General features: G+C 37.7%; 1 protein-coding gene across 2 annotated transcripts in view; it reads left to right on the top strand.

Annotated features, from left to right (window-relative positions):
• LOC149817512 (polypyrimidine tract-binding protein homolog 1-like) overlaps window positions 1-19,982 on the top strand; it is a 28,697-nt gene extending 8,715 nt beyond the window's left edge. Inside the window, exons 10-11 of one of the 2 annotated variants that reach the window (XM_089985090.1) lie at window positions 19,101-19,213; window positions 19,374-19,982. In XM_089985090.1, the coding sequence (XP_089841216.1) occupies window positions 19,101-19,213; window positions 19,374-19,814 (554 nt within the window). In that variant the 3' untranslated portion in view covers window positions 19,815-19,982. The remainder of the gene's footprint in view (window positions 1-19,100; window positions 19,214-19,373) is intronic. The other variant, XM_089985091.1, reaches the window with a different exon arrangement.
• Window positions 19,983-21,457: the final 1,475 nt, after the last annotated feature.

Here is a 21,457-nt window from a genome sequence, read left to right as displayed (position 1 = left end):
AAGCTAAACAACTTCAATTATTATCTCATTGGCAAAAAGTTCTGGGGGTATGTGAGTGGTTCTATATCTGAATCACAACTCATACTTACCAAAAAGGTTGATGATCCAATCAAAGCTCTTAATGAAAAAGAACAGGAGAAAGCAATCACCAAATACAATGATAAATTCGAATATTGGGAATCCAATTATGCCCAAATTCTTTCTTGGTTCCTAAATAGCATGGAACAAAGATTGTCGCAAGCATAGTTAAATTCAAAGGGCACATGAGACTTGGATTTTTTTAAAGAACATGTTCGTGCAAATAGATTGGGCACGACAATATTTTTTCCACGAGAAAACTTGAACCACCAAGCAAGGAGATAAGAGTCTCTCATCTTTTTGTTATGAGTTATCGTTGCTTGAGCCTAAGTGGGAAGACTCCTCTATTGAAATAAGGCCAAAGAAACTTGATAAGGAGCATTTGTTTACCTTTTTATTCAGGTTAAGACCCAAATTTGAGTAAGTTAGGTCCAACATTTTGCATAGGACCACTGGAACCTCTCCTGATGATGCTCTTGGAGAGGTGTACCAATAGACTTAGCATGTCTAAGGGAAATGAGGAGGTTCTTGCCGTGTCAAGACCCAAAAACAATGTTAGAGCATACAAACCTTTCATTTTTCAAAAAATAACATAGGTGCAAGAAAGATTATTTGCCACTTTTGCCAAGAGCTGAGACACATCAAACTGGAGTGCCTTAAGGTAAAAAAGAAGGTAGCAACCGTTGAAGAAACACCCAAAAAGCGAGATGTTGAAGGAGGTGATCTTAAGGATTCCATTAATCATCTAACAAAAGCATTACAATTATTCCTTAAAACATCCTCCACTTCCACTTTCGGTGCAGCCGTATCCACTTCCTCTCCTCCAGGTTCGCTCTCTTGGATTCTCAACTCAATGCTTCCTTTCACATGACTCCTTTAGAATCCCTCTTATTCGAATGCACAAAACCACTTATAATTCTTGCGTTTCTACGGATGATGGAACCACTTTAAAAATAAAAAGTATTGGAAATTTCACAAATACTTCAAAAGATGAGTTTTTCAAGTCTCTAAAGTTATAGTCGTGCCAAAACTCAATCTAAATTTGTTTTCGGTATCACAAATTTCTGATTATGGCTTCGAAGTTTCTTTCACATCAAACAAATGTTGGGTGCATGATCGCTATTCAGGAAAGCTGATTGGGGAAAGCTATATGATGGAAAATCTCTATTACATGATTTTTCATCTTCCTAAAGTTTCTTTTTGTAGTTTTCTTAAGGAAAAAAACAATTTTTTATGACATCAAAGTTTAGGCCATCCCAATGTATCTAAATTGACTTTTTCTTTTTTTGAAAAACTCGTGTTAAAGAATTTATACATAATAAATGTATTCTTGGAAAATGAAGAAGAACCCTTTTGTCTCTATAACTTTTGTCTCTACCAAACAATTTGAACTTGTGCATTCAGATGTATGTGGACCGGTTCTAGTCATGTCAAAAGGAGGGTTTTCTTATTATGTTGTATTTATTGATGATTATACTAGGTATACTTGTATCTATTTCGTTAGGCACAAATCTGAAGTTTTTTTCATACTTCAAAGAATTTCATAAAATTATGCAAAATCAATTTCAAACTAATATTGTCATTTTTCAATCATATTCTGGGGTGAATATTGTTAAAATGTAAAATATTTTTTTATATTTTATATTTTTATTTATTCCTTATTTTTCTCATTTTTTGTATTTTAACTATCTAGTTCAAATGGAACTAGATAGTTAGGGTTTTGGTCAAGTTTCGGTTGGAACTTGACCAAACTCTAGCCGTTGGGGCTAGTCCAATGGCTAGAAATTTGGCCGTTGGATTAGGTCCAACGGCTAGAGGGAGAGCTCCTTATGAGCTCTCCTCTCCTCTCTATTATAAACAAGGGTGCATTCCCCGTTGTACAACACTTGTGGAAAATGCTTTTTAAGCATTTCATATTTTAATAAAAATTCCTTTTTGATTTATATTTTCCATTTTTACCTTTTTACGGGTCTTGTGTGAAGTGTCTTTCTAGACACTTGTTTGGTTGGTTCAAGTGCTTTGGTGGAACACTACCACTTTCTTACATGGTATCAAAGCCGCAAGATTATTAGATCTCAGAGAAAGTCTGCCTCGGTTTTTGTGCCCCTTGTGCAAAAGGTGTGTTATCACCTTGTTCTTGCAAAAGTGTTTCGTCACTTGGAGAGAAGTGTTTCATCACTTCATTATCGGCTACAAATCATATCATTTGAAGGGCTTCAACATCATTGTATTATATCTCTTTCCCTCACATTTTTTCTTTTTTTTTTCACCTCTTGTTAACGATGGATGACAATGATAAAGTCACCATCATCCCCATGAAATTAAGTGACACAAACTATGTAACGCGGGCTTCAATCATGAAACACCACATATGGGGTAAAGGCTTATGGGGAATCATGGATGGTTCTGATTCGGAACCTAAACTATCCCTTACCAAGAAAGAGGGAGATAAGGAGGTCCCATTATCAGAGGAAGAGAAAATCAAGGCTTTAGCCTCCTATGAAATGGAAAGAGTGGAGAATGTGACATGCAGAAATAATATCATGGCTTATCAATAGTATTGACATTAAAAAATGTTCTAGTCTTGCCAAGTTTGAACATGCCGATAAGGCATGAGAATACCTTAAAAATATGTATTCCCTTAAAGATATTGCACATGCGTGCAATCTTCAAGAGAAGGTTGGGATGATGACCCAAGGCGACAAATCAATTCGAGAATATTACAATGGGTTATCCAAACTCTGGGAAGAACTATCTCTTTTGGAACCAAAATGGCATTGTGCCGAGGATATCGAGCTTCGCCAAAAGGAGCTCGATGCTAAACATTTCTACCCGTTTATAACTAGGTTAAGGCCGAAATTTGAGTCCACCAAATTGACCCTCTTTCACCGTGAAAAAGTTTCCACTATTGTGGAAACTATTAAAGAATTGACAATGGAAGAAAATCGTCTCCGGAAACACACCCCTAAAGCTGATGATGATTCCGTCCTAGCAGTGTCTAGGCCTGGGAATCATACTCGCACTTACAGGCCGCTTCACTTTGGAAGGCAAAATGGTGAGTTCGACAAGAGGAAAGTCATTTGCCACCACTGTCATGAACCCGGGTACTACAGGCTTCAATTCCCTAAACTAAAGAGGGATGAAAAAAAGGTTGCCACCGTTGAAGTCGAGCCAAAAGATCAAGATGCGCCTGTTTCAATGGCTCAACTGATGGAGATCCTCCAACCTCTTCTCAAAGGGGTATCATCTTCAACTGAAGCTTCTACTGGAGTGGCAGTTGCATCTATTTTCGGTTCAGGTAATTTTCCTTGGCTTTTAGATTCTTGTGCTTCATTTCATATGGCCCCAAATGACAAATGCTTATCCGAATGTCTTAAAAATAACTCAAGTATATTAAAAGTTTTCACAGCAAATGAAACATCTCTTGAAATAAAATGAATATGATGTTTTGAAAATTATCAATGTTTTTGTATTCCCAATGTTAGATATATCCCAAAATTAAATTTGAATCTTCTATCTGTTTCACAAATTTCTTATTATGGATGCAATATATCATTCTCTTCTGATGGTTGCTGGGTACAGGATCGTCAGTCAGAGAAGCTGATCGGGGAAGGCCATAGAGAAGGATGACTATATTACATGGACTTTTTGGAATTACCAAAGAATGTTTTTTGTCTAAATGTTCAGAAATTGGAGATAGAATTATGGCACAAAAGACTTGGCCATCCTCATATGTCTAAAATTCAATTCTTCCCAAGTTTGGGAAAACTTTGTAAATCTGAAAATTTTGCTTGTACAGACTGCATTCTTGGTAAAATGAAAAGATTACATTTTTATAGTAAAACCTTTGTCTCTATAAAACCTTTTGAGTTAGTGCATTCGGATGTTTGGGGACCTGCACCAGTTATTTCTAAAGGCGGCTATGAGTATTATGTCATCTTTGTTGATGATTTTTCTAGACACACTTGGACTTATTTTTTAAAGCATAAATCTGTGGTTTTTATTCTTGTTCAAATATTTCATAAAATGATTATTAATAAATTTTAAAGTAATATTGCCATTTTTTCATCGATTCAGGGAAAGAATTTTTGTCTGGAGAATTTAAAAATTATCCTAATCTACATGGCATTACTCATCAACGATCATGCCCACACACACCTTAACAAAAATGGTCTTGCTGAACGCAAGCACCACTATATTATGGAAACCACTCAGACTTTGTTAATTGCAAGTCAAGTTTCAAAAGGGTTTTGGGCTGAAGCAGTCCTAACTGCCACCTTTCTCATCAATAGAATGCCGTCCTCTTCTTTGAAAAATATTTCTTCAATTGAGAAACTTTATGATTTAACACTGAACTACTCTAGGTTGAGAGTTTTTTGTTGCAAATGTTTTGTATTTATAGACAAAAATGATAAATTCTCCCCTAGAGCAATCCCATGTGCCTTTTTTGGATATGATGAGAATAAAAAATGTTACAAGTGCTATGATATTCAAAATGTCAAATTTTATGTATCAAGAAATGTGTCTTTTTTAGAAAAAGAGAATGCTTTTGAGAGCGAAAACCCAAGGATATTACTGAATATTCCTTTCTAATTGATTTAACTTTGAAATTTGGTGAAGAGGATTTCAAATGTAACTTTGACAATGATCAAAGCCCCGTTGTTCCTGACACTGATAGCAGAGGCCAAACCAGTAGGGATGCTGGATTGCAGTATACAAGACGAAGAGTTGGAGAACTGCATCCTCTATGTGCGTTACAAAGGTTCTTCGAAGTTCCTCCTCGACAGACTTCTAGAATTTCTAGATCTCTCGACAAATTTGTTTCTTATGACTCATTTTCACCATCATATAGGGCTGCTTTAGCATTAATCCCATCCTATGTTGAACCTTCCTCCTACTCTGAAGCCAAAAATTATAAAGAATGGGTTGAAGCTATGAAAGTTGAATTGGATGCTTTAGAAAAGGCCAAGACTTGATTCATTCAAGACCTTCATCGTGGAAAGAAACTTATAGGCTGTAGATGGGTTTATAAAGTCAAAACCAAAAGTGATAGGACCCTAGAAAGATAGAAAACACGACTCGTTGCCAAAGGTTATGTTCAAAAGTATGGCATTGACTTCGAAGAAACTTTCGCTCCTGTAGCCTGTATGACTACTGTCAGAACCCTGATCGCCTTGACCTCTGTTAAAAGCTGACATATTTTTCAAATAGATGTTAAAAACGCTTTCTTAAATGAGAGGCTTGTTGAAGAAGTATACATGGATCCTCCACCTGGTATTTGTATTCCCACAGGTAAAACTCTTTATCTTGAGAATGCTCTCTATAGTCTCAAATAAGCACCGAAAGCCTGGTATGATAGCTTTAGTCATGTTATGACAGATATTGGATTTCATTCTTGTTTAACTGACACTGCTTTGTTTGTTAAGAAATCTGATGCAGGTATCATCATTCCTCTCTTATATGTGGACGATATGATCATCACTGGTGACGACAAACAGGGAGTGACAGATATCAAAGCTCTTCTTGAAACTTATTTTGAAATGCCTGATTTAGGATTTTTGAGATATTTTTTAGGAATATAAGTTGCTTATTCTCCTCGACGATATTTGATATCTCAATCTAAATTTGCTTTTGATATTGTTTCCAGGTTTGACATTACAGATGAAAAGACTGTGGACACTCCTAAAATAGTCAATGCTAAAATGAAAATTGATGATGGAGAGCGTCTCGACGATCCTACCCCCTTCAGACAACTTGTTGGAGCACTCTCCTATCTTTCCATCACTAGGTCAGACATTGCGCATACCGTACACACAACCAGCCAATTTCAACATGCTCCGACCTCTGTTCACATGAGAACAATTTTACGTATTATTAGATATTTAAAAACTTCTCTTTCATGAGGACTCTTCTTGTCTGCTTCACTATCACTGGATTTAATTGCTTATATTGATGCTGATTGGGGTGGTGATCCTAATAATAGGCACTCAATCACTGGTTTCTGTGTGTTTTTAGGTGAATCTTTCATATCATGGAGGTGCAAAAAGCAACAAAAGGCTTTTCTATCCTCTACTGAGGCCGAATATCGAGCCATGACAACCACCACAATGGAGGTCGTATGGCTCCGTCGTCTTCTTGCGGACATGGGAGCTTCAACAACACATGCTTCACGAATGTGTTGTGACAACAAGAGTGCAATCTACACTGCAAGCAACCGGATGTTCTATGAACGCACCAAACACATTGAAATTGATTGTCACTGTGTCAGAGAGGAGTACTTGAATGAAACCATTGATTTGTCATATGTTACATCAGAATACCAGTTAACAAACTTCTTCACCAAGCCTCTTGCAGAATTTCACTTTCTCTTAAACAAACTTTCACTCATTGTACCGTAAGTTTGATGTAAAATATTTTTTTTGTATTTTTTATTTTTTCCTTATTTTTCTTATTTTTTGTATTTTAACTATCTAGTTCAATAAAAGATAAGATTTGTGTGGAAATACAATAAAAGATAAGATTCGGAACGAAGAGATACGTAAGAAGGTAGGTGTTGCACCCATTGAAAATAAGATGCGAGAGAATCGTTTACGGTGGTTTGGACATATTCGGCGAAGGCCTAATGATGCTCCAGTTAGAAGGTTGGAGAAATGGGAAAATATATTAGTTAAAAGAGGTCGGGGTAGGCCTAGGAAGACTTGGATGGAGATGATAGGAAAGGATATGAATGCTTTGAACCTCACCGAGGACATGGCGTTGGATAGAAATGATTGGAGGAAAAGGATTCATGTGGAAGACCCAAAATGAATTTCTTTTTTGGTTCATATCGCTGACCCCAATTGTTTTGGGATGAAGGCGTAGTAGTTGTTGTTGTTGTTGTTGTTGTTAACTATCTAGTTCAAATGGAACAAGATAGTTAGGGTTTTGGTTAAGTTCCGGTTGGAACTTGACCAAATTCTAGCCGTTGGAGCTAGTCCAACGACTAGAAATCTAGCTATTGGATTAGCTCCAACGGCTAGAGGGAGAGCTCCTTATGAGCTCTCCTCCTCTCTATTATAAATAGGGGTGCATTCCCCATTGTACAACACTTGTAGAAAATGCTTTTTAAGCATTTCACATTTTAATAAAAATTCCTTTTTTACTTGTGTTCTCCATTTTTACCCTTTTACGGGTCTTGTGTGAAGTGTCTTTCTAGACACTTGTTTGGTTGGTTCCAGTGCTTTGGTGGAACACCACCACTTTCTTACAAATATTTGTCTAATGATTTTAAAAATTATTTGAAAGAAAATGAGATTTCACATAAAAGATCTTGTCTAAATATCCCTCAACAAAATAGATTAGCCAAGAGAAAACACCACCATATCATTGAAACTACGAGGACATGTTATGGCTCAAATTCGTAGTCTTTTGATAGGAGCAATTGGCAATGAAATTTGATTTTCTCATTATTTCTGTATCCGATGGGGATTCTTCAAGCTCTAGCGGATGGGGTCAAACTACTTTTCAAAGAAGATCTTTCATCTAGAGGAGATATTCATTTATCTAGTGTCAGACCATTTGCAATTGCATTGAACCTCTCAATCTCGATGATTGAACATGGATAGGTTAGCAGATTCCATTGCAGAGCCGTATGCAATGCATAAAAACTGCATGTACGGTTTTCTACGGGGCTAAAAAGAATCACTTATTTTGGCTTTTGGACCCCATATTGTAGGGTGAATTCACTTATATAAAAAAATATTCTATTTTTTTTTATGTTGAAGGTGCCTTAAGTGTTGTATATCTTGTCAACTGGACGCCCTTATCCTCTCTTGAAAATGTGTCTCCAATAGAAAATATTTATCAAGCTTTTCCAGATTGAAGTAGATTATGGTTTTTGGATGTAAATGCTTTGTACTTATTGAAAAAATGGATAAATTATCCTCCAAAGCCCTTGAATATGTGTTTTTTGGTTATGCCAATATTAAAAAAGGGTATCAATGTTATGATATAAAAATGACATTATATATTTCAAGAAATGCAAATTTTCTTGAAAATAAAAATGGTTTTGATAGTGATAAGCCTAAGGATGATATTGAGTATTCATTTTTATTTGACTTGTTGCCTAAAAAGGCTTTTGATGAAATTATACATGATGATATGCATATTGATGCTTCGGGTGTTCCCATGAATGATACTCGAAATCATGATGTGCAAGTTTATTCTAGAAGAACTATTGAAAACCCTCAATGTGCACTTGATAGATATAATCAAAACCAAAACACAGGTGGAACTAATGTTAGGAAATCTAGTACGGTCTCTAGACTTTCCGAAGGGTTTGTGTCCTATGGAACCGTTTCTCCTAGATATAGAGCTTGCGTTATGTTTATCACACTCATTTCATGAACCCTCAACCTACAATAAAGCTAAAGATATTCTCGAATGGATTGATGCCATGGATCTAGAACTAGAAGACCTCAAGAAAGCCAAGATTTAGAAAATTCAATTGATACCTTTAGGGAAAAGACTAGGTTAGTAGTTAAAGGTCATGCTTAAGAGTATGTGATAGACTACTCGTAACTCGTATGACTAGTGTTAGAACCAGAGTTACTGGAAGCGCCTATGTAGTAGGGGAAGCGCGCTTACCCGATACACATTTCGGAAGCGCGAAACGTCGCGCTTCCGAAACGCGTGGGGAAGTGTCCCTTTTCTGGGAAGCGGGCTTCCCCCACGCTTTCCTCTTTTTTTTTTTATAATTTTTTTTATTGTTTTGCTTCCCCCTCGCTTTCGAGACGATTCATGATTCGCTTCTAAGTCGGCCCACACTTCCTGATCCCGTTTTCCGTATCGCTTCCCACTCCCGCTTCCTCGACTGGCAACCATGGTTAGAACCCTCATTGCCTTAGCATCCATTATGAAGTGAAAATTCAATCGATACCTTTTTGGAAAAAGGTTTTTAGGTTGTAGGTGAGTATATAAAGTCAAAGCCAAAGGGGATGAATATTTATAAAGATACAAGGCTAGGTTAGTAGTTAAAGGTTAGGCTCTAGTAGCTCGTATGGCTAGTGTTAGAACCTTCATTGCCTTGGCATCAATTAAGAAGTGGCTCATTTGCCAACATGATGTCACAAATACTTTTTTTTAATGGTGACCTAAATAAGGAAGTGTGCATGGTTTCTCCTCTCGATCTTGAGATCGAAAAAAAAAGTTCTTCGATTAAGAAAAGCTTTGTATGAGCTTAAAAAAGCCCCCCAAAGCTTGATATGATAGGTTTAGTAAAGTTATGATAAACTTGGGTTATAAATCTTGTTATTCTGATAATGCTATTTTTGTCAAAGATACATGTACTAACATCATTGTTCTCTTATTATACGTTGATGATATGATTATTAAGGAGTTACAAAAAAAGAGTTTATGAAATTAAAGACATTCTTAAGAATCATTTTGATATGTCTGACCTTGGTTATCTAAGATATTTTTTAGTTATTTAAGTTGCTTATTCGCTTCAAGGATATATCTTGTCTCAAACAAAGCTGGTTGTAGATATTATTGCTAAATTTGAAATTTTTGATGATAAGAAGGTTGACATGGCCGAGGTTGTAGATTCAAAATTAAGATTGGAAGATGGGTTTTCCCTTGAAAATCCAATCGCATACCAACAACTAATTGGATTCTTGACCTACTTATCCATCACTAGACCAAACATTGCTCATGCAACACTTAGTTTCAACATGCACCATCTACTGTGCATATGAGTGTTGTTTTGCGAATTGTTAGATATATCAAGAATTCTATAACCAAATGGATATTTCTATCATCTTATTTAGATTTAATTGATTGGGGCGGTAATCTTAATGATGAGTCTCAATTATTGATTTGTGTATATTTTTAGGAGACTCTTATTTCTTGAAGATGTAAGAAGCAACATGTTTCTCTATCATCCACCGAAGTTGAATATTGATCCATGACAACAAATATAGAGATCATCTGGTTGAGGAGTCTTATCAAAGATATAGCCTTAGTCATCTTTAGTCCTTCGAAGATGTGCCGTGACAATAAGAGTGTTATCTATGTTGCAAGCAATCTCACCTTCCATACTTGAAATAGAGATCAACTGCCACTATATCCTAGAGGAATTTTTTGTTAAATTATGTATATATAAATATATATATATACATATACTTATATATATACATACGTATATATATATATATATATATATATATATAAGTATATATACATATTTCTTTTTTTTTATTATTCTCCAAATATCCAATAGGGGTATTTTGGTAAATTCCCATATAAACTCTCCCCTCTCCTTTTCTCTCTCTTTTTATTTTTCCTTTTTCTTTTTTTTTCTTTTTCCTTTTACTTTTTGTAAGACCACAAGGGGCCCCACCCTTCTTGTCGTTGGGGCCCCAACGCCCAGATGGGAGCCCCCTCGTGGTCCCTTCTTCTTAGCTTCCTCCTCTATAAATAGAGGAGGCTTCCTTTTGTAATGGCATTGGGTTTTCACCCTCTTCTTTCTTTCTTCAATAATATCCAACTTATGACTTTAAGTCATTTCTCCTTTTGTGGGTTTTTTGTATACACTTTTAGTGTTTGTGTTCTTGGCTCTTGTGATCACTCTTAAAGAGTGTTTTGCTTTATTGGTGCTTCCGCTCCTCTTCATTACATGGTATCAAAGCAAGGTTGGTGATCGGGCTTCTCTTTTTTTCTTGGGATGTGTGCCTCTCAAGCTTTTGAAGAAAGGAAGACTATTGAGTACCTATGGAACACGATTCTAAAGTTGAGCTTTCTTTTAAGCTCAATGGATCCAATTATCTTATGTGGGCCTCCGTTATGGAAAATCATCTAAGAGGTAAGAAACTTTGGGGTTTTGTTATGGGAACTACTCCCGAACCCTCTCTTGTTCTCACTAAAATCGAAAATGAAGTTAAAAAAGCTTTAGATGGCGATGAGCGCATCAAAGCTATCGATGACCATCAATCCAAAGTTGAGGATTGGGAAAGTAACCATGCCAAAATTTTGGCATGGTTTATGAACAATGTGGACCTCAAAAATTGTGCCAACATTGCTAAATTTAGAAGAGCCAATGAGGCATGGTTCTTTCTTAAGGGTATGTATACCCAAGAGGATCTTGCTAGACAATTTTTTTGTCAAGAAAAAATCCGTTCCACTAGACAAGCGGATATGAGTGTCCGTGACTACTTTAGCTCTTTAGCCCCTCTTTGGGATGAGCTTGTTCTTCTTGATCCTAAATGGGTGGCTCCGGAAGATATTGAGTTGAGAAGGGAGCAAATTGAAAATGAGCATTTTTTTCAATTTCTTCATGGTCTTCGACCGGAATTTGAACAAGTTAGAGCATCCCTTCTTCATAGAAGTAAAGCCTTACCCATTGAAGACGCCCTTGTCGAAGTATGCCAAGAAGAAACTCGACTTGGCCTAAGTATTAAGAGTGATCAAGTTTTGGCTGTTACTAGGCCCAGTTCAAATGTAAAAGCATATAGACCTCCCCACTTTAACAAAAATAATGGATCTAGAAAGGGAGTAATTTGTCACTATTGTAATGAACTGGGACACATTAGACCGGTTTGCCCAAAACTTAAGGGAAAAGTGGCCGCGGTTGAAGAAAATTCTCCAAAGAAGGAAGAAGAAAGTGCCAAAGAGGGAGATATCAAAGAAACTCTTAATCATATCTCCGAAGTTCTCCAACATCTTCTCAAGACTTCTTCATCTTCAACATCCGGAGCCGCCATCGCCTATTCTTCATCACCTCCAGGTATGTGGATACTAGACTCCGGTGCTTCTTTTCATATGACATCTCATAAAAACTCTCTTTCTAATGTTTTTTTCGAACCCATATCTTCTTATGTTTCAACGGTCGATGGGACATCTTTAAAAATTGAAAGTATTGGAACACTTGATTTTAAAACTTCTCAAAATTTTTCGTTCCTAAAGTAAGAATCGTTCCAAAAATTAATCTAAATCTTTTTTCCGTTTCCCAAATCACCGATCATGGATGCCAAGTCTCTTTCTCACATAAAGATTGCATCGTGCAGGATCTCCGGTCAGAGAAGCTGATTGGGCAAGGCCATAGAAGGGGTGATCTTTATTTTATGGACTTTTTGACTCTACCACCAAAGTCATTTTGCAATCTTATAAAAGACAAAAGTATTGGAATTTGGCATGGGAGACTTGGTCATCCAAATTTTGTAAAGATGTCTATTTTTTCTTTTTTGGACAATACTTGTAAAGACAAACACATGACTTGTAAAGATTGCATTTTTGGGAAATCTAAAGCTATTCCATTCCCTCAAAGAAATTATTTCACGACTCGACCTTTTGAACTTGTTCATACCGATGTATGGGGACCTTCCCCTATTTTATCCAAAGGAGGATTTTTGTACTATGTAGTCTTTATTGATGACTTCACTCGATTTATATGGATTTACTTCTTAAGTCGCAAATCCGAAGTTTTCTCCTTTAAAGATTTTAATGCAATGGTTAAAAATCAATTTTTAGGAAATCTATCTATTCTGAGATCCGATTCGGGAGGCGAATACATGTCCAATGAATTTCAAATCTATTTGAAAGAAAATGAAATTTGCCATCAACGTTCTTGTCCCAACACTCCACAACAAAATGGTCTTGCAGAAAGAAAGCATAGACACATAATAGAAACCACAACAACTTTATTAATTTCAAAAAATATTCCAAAATCCTTTTGGGCCGAAGCGGTTCTAACCTCAACATATCTTATCAATAGAACCCTTCATCTTCTTTGAAAAATCTTTCTCCATTTGAAAAACTTTATAATATGTCACCCGATTATAAAAGACTAAGAATTTTCGGATGTAAATGCTTTGTTCTAACTCACCAGAATAATAAACTTTCTCCTAGGGCAATTGAATGTATTTTCTTAGGATATGGCGAAAAACAAAAAGGTTATCGATGTTTTGACATACTCAAAAACAAACTTTATATTTCAAAAGATGTCACATTCCTAGAAAAAGAAAATGGTTTTTCGCATAAACCAAATGAAAATATTGATTGTTCTTTTTTATTTGACTTGTTATCTCAAGAAAACGTCATAGATGGTCATGTTGAATCTAGTGAATCTCTCATAGAAGATCATTTTGAACCTCCAAATGATGACTAAAGTTTAGAAGAAAATGTACCAAGACAAACACAAGTCTACTCTAGAAGGAACGAAAGTAATCCACCTTGTGCCCTTGAAAAATTATCTCAAAATGAGTCGATTGAAGGATCCTCTCAAAGAAGATCAAATCGTATTTCTAAAATACCAAATAGATTTGTATCTTATGATTCTTTTTCTCCAAATTTTTGAGTATGTCTGCTAGCTCTTCACTCATTTCATGAACCATCTTCATTATAATGATGCTAAACAATATGCTCATTGGAATGAAGCAATGGAACTTGAACTTAATGCACTTAAAATGGCACAAACTTGGGGAATCATTGATCTACCCAATGACAAGAAACCCATTGGATGTAGATGGGTTTTTAAAGTAAAAACTAATAGTGATGGCTCATTAGAAAGATATAAGGCTAGGTTAGTGGCCAAAGGATATGCCCAAGAGTATGGGGTAGATTATGATGAAACTTTTGCCCCAGTTGCCCGAATGACTAGTGTTCGAGTTCTTATTGCAATAGCCTCTATTAAAAAATGGCCAATTTTTCAACTTGATGTCAAAAATGCCTTTTTAAATGGAAATTTAAATGAAGAAGTTTATATGGAACCACCTCCGGGTATGAATTTAAAGAAAAAAATTTTAAAATTAAAAAATGCCTTATATGGACTTAATCAAGCTCCTAAAGCTTGGTATGACAAGTTTAATAATGTATTAATCAATTTAGGATTTACTTCTTGCTATACTGACACTGCTCTTTTTGTTTAGAAGACAGGCGATTTCATTGTTATTTTTCTATTGTATGTTGATGATATGATCATCACTGGGAGTGACAAAAAGGGGGTAAATGATATAAACTGTATGTTAAAAGAAACTTTTGATATGTCTGACCTTGGATACTTGAGATATTTTTTAGGAATTGAAGTAGCTTACTCCTCGCGAGGATACATCCTTTCTCAAATGAAATTAGCTGCAGACATTTGTACCAAGTCAGAAATATCTGATGAAAAGAAAGTTGAGACTCCCGAAGTTATCAATGCAAAACTGAGACTTGAGGATGATGTTCTTCTTGAGGATCCAACCCCCTACCGTCAATTAATTGGATCTCTCACCTATTTATCCATCACCCGTCCAGATATAGCTCGTGCGGTTCATACAGCAAGCCAGTTTCAGCAAGCACCTACTTCGGTTCATATGGTGGCCGCAATGAGAATTGTGCGATACATCAAAAATACCATCTCCAAGGGACTCTTCTTATCCTCTTCCTCATCTCTTGAATTAACTGCTTTTACTGATGCTGACTGGGGAGGAAATCTCAATAATCGTATCTCAACTACCGGTCTTTGCATTTTTTAGGTGAATCTCTCGTTTTGTGGAGATGCAAGAAGCAGCAGAAGGTTCCACTATCATCCACTGAAACTGAATATTGCGCCATGGCAATGACAACTCTGGAAATCGTATGGCTCAGAAGTCTCCTTGGTGACATGGGCGTCCTTATTTCCTCTCCCACCAAGCTCTGCTGTGATAACAAAAGTGCGATATACATTGCAAACAATCATACTTTTCACAAGCGGACCAAGCATATCGAAATTGATTGCCATTATGTTCGAGACGAATATCTCAGAGAGACTATCACATTACCATATGTTACTTCAGAGTATCAACTGGCTGACTTCTTCACCAAAGCGCTCCCAACTCCACGATTTATGTTTCTTCTTAGCGAACTTTCGGTTTTCTCCCCGTAAAGTTTGAGGGGGCATGTTAAATTATGTATATATAAATATATATATACATATACTTATATATACATACATACGTATATATAAGTATATATATACATATATGTATAAATATACATATTTCTTTTTTGTTTAATTATTCTCCAAATATCCAATAGGGGTATTTTGGTAAATCCCCATGTAAACTCTCCCTTCTTTTTCTCTCTCTTTTTATTTTTCCTTTTTCCTTTTTTTCTTTTTCCTTTTACTTTTTGTAAGACCACAAGGGGCTCCACCCTTCTTGTCGTTGGGGCCCCAACGGTCATATTTATGACCGTTGGGGCTCCCAACGACTAGATGGGAGCCCCCTTGTGGTCCCTTCTTCTTAGTTTCCTCCTCTATAAATAGAGGAGGCTTCCCCTTCTAATGGCATTGGGTTTTCACCCTCTTCTTTCTTTCTTCAATGATATCCAACTTATGACTTTAAGTCATTTCTCCTTTTGTGGGTTTTTTGTATACACTTTTAGTGTTTGTGTTCTTGGCTCTTGTGATTACTCTTAAAGAGTGTTTTGCTTTATTGGTGCTTCCGCCCCTCTTCATTACAATTTTTGTGACTAACTATTGAATTTTTTATGTGACTTTAGAATGTAAATTGGTGGATTTCTTCATTGAGACTTTGCCCTCACCTCGGTTTTTCTCTTCTTAGCAAACTTTTGATGATCACATCGTAAGTTTGAGGAGTAGCGTTAAATTATATTGTAAATATATATATTTATGTTTTCTGTGTTGTGTAAATTGAAATACCCATTTCAATCATTTTTCATGTAAAAGGTGCCAGTCCTCTAGGGACCGACTTATTTTTTTGTCTTCCTTTTTTTATATTTTTTATAATATTGCTGTTGGGCTGTAGACTGGTCCTATATAGTCAAAAGCGCTAGGCGGTGCCTAATCGGTGAGCCCCTAAAAAGACTAGTTTGAGACTAGACGTGAATAAGCGGACTAGTCGGTACCTTAATTAAAAAATAAAAAATATGCAAATGAATTGCTAAAATTAGTAACAAACATGTATGCAACATAAAATCAACAATAAGCAAAAGATAAAAAATGTCGAACATTGCAAAACCTGCCCAAATATTAAAAATAATTGAATAAGAAAAACAAACTATCAACAAATGTCAAATAATTTAAAAATAATCTAAATTCTTAAAATAAAGTGCTAAAACTAACAACAAACATGTATCAAACATACAATTAATGAAAAGAATGCATGAACCTTAAGATATTGCTACCGTCAAGCATAGTAAACATGTTATATAATTTAAGCATAATATCAAGTCTTAAGGATACTAAAATAACATCCATGTCGTTGGTGCTCGATTAGTAAATCTAAAATAAAAGACAACCGATTAACCTTCAAATAAAAGGTTAAATAAAATATACATATGTATATTCATTCAATGTCACATCCATACATAACAATTCAATGTCATATCTACGTAAATTATCACACATAACATATTAATTAAACAAGCAACAAATGCCCACAAGTTAAGTAAACCTAAATGTCAAGTCGGACAGTCACAGAATCAGCAACAACAAAAAATAGGGACATAACAATTACAACAATTATAGAACTAGGGAGCAACAATAAAAAATAGGGAGAGAAGAAGAGGAGAGGAAGGGGGAGAGAGAAAGAGAGACAAAGAGAGAGGGAGGAGAAGAAGATGATGAGGCGGAGGAAGGGGGAGAGAAGAAGAGGCGGGAGAAGGGGGGAAGAAGAAAAGGCAGGAGAGAGAGAGAGAGAGAGAGAGAGAGAGAGAGAGAGAGAGAGAGAGAGAGAGAGAGAGAGAAGAAAAAGCGACTTGGAAGGGGCAGAGGAAGGGGGGAGAAGAAGAGGTAGTGGAATGGGGAGAGATAAAGAGAGGAGAAGAAAAAGAAGAAAGGCCGAGGAAGGGGGAGAGAAGGAAAAGAAGAAGAGGTGGAGGAAGGGGGAGAAAAGAAGAAGAAGAAGAGGCAGAGGAGGGGCGAGAGAGAGGAGAAGAAGAAGGTGAGAGATGGCGCTCCTGGAGGCGGCGGGCTAGGGCGCGGGTGATGGCTTGAGAGAGAGAGAGAGAGAGAGAGAGAGAGAGAGTTTATAACCCTTCCCTCTTGTTACCGTATTAAAAAAAACACTTCCCTCATGCCTAAGCGAGGTCAGGTTTGGCGCCGACTAGGCGCCTAGTCGGCAAAAACGGTACCCTAATTCAAAAAACCTAGGAATCTGACCGATTCTTATGTTTCCTAATGCCTAGCCCGATTAGGCGCCTAGTCGGCGCTTTTGACTACATTGGACCGGTCCAACAACTAGTTGGACATGACCCTTGGCACTCCTCTTGTAAATTTCAATGCTTGTTCTAAGCATTTGACCTTCAATAACGGTTATGTTTTTTAATCTTGTGCGCTTGTATTTGCATTTGCATTTTGTGCTTGTTTAGTGCCTTGGTGCAGAAATATACATGCACATCTCTCTCTCTCTCTATATATATAAATTTAACCTATGTCACAGGAACTCGACAAACTGGGTGCCGCAGCTGCGTCGACGCGACATGGGTGCACGTGTGGGTGCGGCACCCGGTGCGGTCAACGGGACCTTGGGTGCGGTCATTGCACCTAGGGTCATTTGTGTCCAATTTTTGGACAATAAAAATTCTCCCAACTTTTCTTTCGGCGAACATAGAGAAAGAGGGGAAGGACGTGGCAGGGGGCCATCAACCTTCCGCTGAACACAGAGAGAAAAGGAGAGGGCACGACAGGGATCCGTCAGCCATTCGGCAAACAAAAGGAGACGAAGAAGAAAAGAAGAAGAAGAGAAGAATAAGAGAATAAGGGGAGAAGAAGGAGATGTGTACTTGAGAGAGAGCCAGCGGCATCATCGGCGTTGGGGTTCGGTCGCACGCCGGGAGTGAGAGAGAGTGCACAATCGAGAGGGAGAGGAGGAGGAGCGCAGGGGTGAGGGCTTCCCCCTCACCCTTGCGTGATTTAAAGGGCACGAGAGGACGCAAATCAGGAAACCCGAAGGGGGTTTCCCTTATCAGCAGAGGGAAAAAAAATGAAGGTCTGCGGCTGCACGGGCGTTAATTTTTTTTAAACTCGGTTCGGGTCCGGGTCTGGGTCTGGGTCTGATTTTTTTTTTTGTAAAATCGTGGGTTTTACACCTACCCCCAACGAGCAAAGCCATCGGAGAGATGAGACAGCTGACCCTGGGTGCGTTGACCTTACCCAGGGTCATTTATGTCCAACTTTTGAACATATATATATATATATTTGCCGCACCCAAGTTTTTTGAAAGTGCCGCACCCGCACCCATGTGACATAGAATTTAACAGTGCATGCCCCGTCCACCTGCACACCCACCTAAATTTGGCACACCTTTGACCACAGGATAGAGATGACCAGCTGAGTGCACACTACATCGGGGGGGGGGGGCTAGTTTTGTTGTTTTTGAGTAGGGTAACTTTATGAATAGCTGTATAGAAAGTTAGGCTGCTGTTTTTCCTTTAATTGGTATTTGTTTTTTAATTATTGCATGAAGGTTTTTAGGTGCAGGATGGAGTGGGTGGTTATGGAGTGGGTGGTTCGATTCGTGATTTTCTTTTTTGGAATACAAATGCAAATCTATGGTTTCCTTGATTTTTTATGGTGACTTGTTCCGACTAATGATACTAAAAATATATAGTGATATTTCTGAAACCATTGCATTTTTCATTGCTTCACTTTGGGATAAGTGCCGGTTTTCGTTGCCTATTGTATTCTGCATTTTATATGTTTTTCAAGCTTGCATTTCCAAAATTTCTCAAAATTACAGATTTTGAATGCTAGTATCCTTCACTATCACTAAAAGGAAAAATCTAATATCCTAGTGTTCAGTGATTATTAATGATTCATTTAATTGTGAGTCACATATCTCATCAGCTGCCATGTAGGTTGGTGTTTGTGTGAGTCCGGAGTATGGAGACCTGACTTAACTGAGCTGAGTACTTGAGTTGCACCACTTTGACTCAGAATGTGACGTGATTGCTATTAAAACAGCCATTCTAGTCAATTCCCTAATGTTGGGCTTCAGTGCCATGTTTTTCCTCTTTTCATTATTCAAAACTCAATGAGCCTTTTGACACAATTTTCTTTCTTGCAGACATAGCAACTGCAGCTGTTGCAAAAGAGGCTTTGGAAGGACACTGCATCTATGATGGTGGCTATTGTAAGCTTCATCTGTCATACTCTCGTCATACTGATCTCAATGTTAAGGTATAAAATGTTTTTTAAGTTGTAACCATGAAAAAGAAAATGAACTGTAATAATCAGAATGAGATGGAAAGTACGACTCTTTCGAACTTTGTCATTCTGGTTCATATGGTTAACCAAGTTTGGTAAAATAAGGCTGAAGTTTCTATATTTCTGTTGATAGGCCCATAATGATAGAAGCAGAGACTACACAATTCCAGAAATCGGATTATTGCCACTGCAGCAGGCTCCTGGCCTTCAAAGCGCTCAGGCCTCTTTGGTGTATCCGGGAAACAAATATTCTGTTGCATCACCTGCACCGATGCCAAACAGGCAGATGCCGGCATGGGATCCAAACATGCAGTTTGCGAGGCCGCCATTTCCTCATGCTACAAATATGTATCCTGGTGCCCCGTTTTATCCTTCCCCAGCTGCTTCATATCCATCTTCAGGGCCTGTTCCTGGTCCTGCCAATCCACTGCCTGGGTACTTGAATTCCAATAATTATGGGATGCTGCCTGTGGATCAGGCTCTGCAACATGTTCCTCCGTATGGGCGTCAACTAAATGCTGGCCTTGTTTCTGCGCCACCCCCTGGTCAGCCACCTTCATCTTATTATGGGTAGAACATTATGTTGTAATCCCTAGTGAAATTTCATGTTCTTTTTCAAATGTGGGCCATCTTTGTAGTAATCGCCCATCTTTTCCTAGCAGAAAAAAAATGTTACTTGTGGGGCCTCTGATTTGTGCCATGAGGTCCGAATTGTTTGTTTCTGTTTGGCTGACGTTCTTTCTACGAATGAAGTGATGCTCTCTCTCTCTCTCCCTCTCTCTCTCTCTCTCACACACACACACACACACACACACACACATACAAGTCATCCCCATGATCATACTTTTTTAATTGGTTTGGCCTTTTGTGCACGTGTGTGTGCGTGCGTGCGCGGTTGCACGAATGCTAATAGTTCCTGATTGAAAAAGACAGTTTCACATCTAATCTATTATATATGTATTATGTTTATTAATAAGAAAGGGTAACTAAATAATGCCTGCAAATTCAACTTCTTGCTAGATAATATGCTTTTGATATTATAAATACATATGCGTGCGCGCGCACATATTATTAATAAATGCTACTGTTAGTACACGGGGAAGCCCTGGGGTGGAATTGAAGGTAGGGCAAAAGAATATGCGGGACATTCAAAAGGTTGTGCAGAGGTTGCAGCGTTTTCTCGCCTTCATAATATAGAAAGCTTTCTCAAGCTGCATGAACTGATCCAGTAGTTGATGCAGGTGGATCATTGGAGTTTGCTTTCATTGAGATGTGTTTGAATTCCTAGATCTCAAATCTGAGGGAGGTCCTTGGACTTGATAACTGACCTTTTCCATCAGTTCTTTGATTCATGATTGTGCTATCATTCCCTTTTATATAAGGGATCGCTGATCCTCCATTCTACCAGTTTTTACCTTGTGGCAAGGGACGCCACCTGTGGGATTCGAAATTGTGACGTCCCTTCAACTTGTGACATTCACAAGTCCCTTCCAGATGATCAGAGCCTTTGTGGGCTTCTCTTAATTTGTTGTAGTCTTTTGCTTGGAAGGGACATAAATGTAATGTATTCTTTTCAAAATCCAAAGAATTGTCGCACATGAGATGCCACTCTTATGAGCCTGGGCAAACAGGTCCAATGCTGAGAGATGGAATGGTTGACAATGGAAAAGTCCTGGCGGTTAATCTCCCAGACTTTCTTATGTAGCATTATTATTGAGTGAGAGGATCGGATATAACAGTTGTTACTGACGTGGTGAAACTCTACTGATTTTTATCAATTGAATAGAACTTCAACCTATCATCTTTAAATACCCCCAAGCCGTTAGCATAGTTGGAGCGGACCTCAGCTGGTAGACCAACCGTTAGGGTTCAATTCCCACAGGCGCTAACCTCTTGCTTAAGCTGAAGCAAGCATAGGCCCTGGGTGTGAGGGTACTAGCCCTGGCATTTTATGCTGCCAGAATGGCGACCATGTCTCCAGTCCTGGAGGTGGTTTCCCCAGGTTACATATGGTAAAAAACCTTTCATATTTAAATGAGCCCAGGAAATCTCTCAACGTATTGGATAAGTGGTTGTTTTGCCATGCCAAACATGTCCCAGGGTATAGTTCAGACTTCAGAACTCAATGATCCGAGTCTCTTCAGACTAGAGGAGCAGTGTGATGTGAGTAGGTCTAAGAGTTCAAGACATGACCAACTGGGGCTCCTCTTGTTTGGT

The sequence above is a fragment of the Nuphar pumila genome, chromosome 13 (genome assembly GCF_984573655.1).
Source record: "Nuphar pumila chromosome 13, dmNupPumi1.hap1.1, whole genome shotgun sequence".
Classification (NCBI taxonomy): domain Eukaryota; kingdom Viridiplantae; phylum Streptophyta; class Magnoliopsida; order Nymphaeales; family Nymphaeaceae; genus Nuphar; species Nuphar pumila.
Note: the sequence above shows the minus strand (reverse complement) of the source record. Positions and strands in the feature narration are given on the sequence as shown.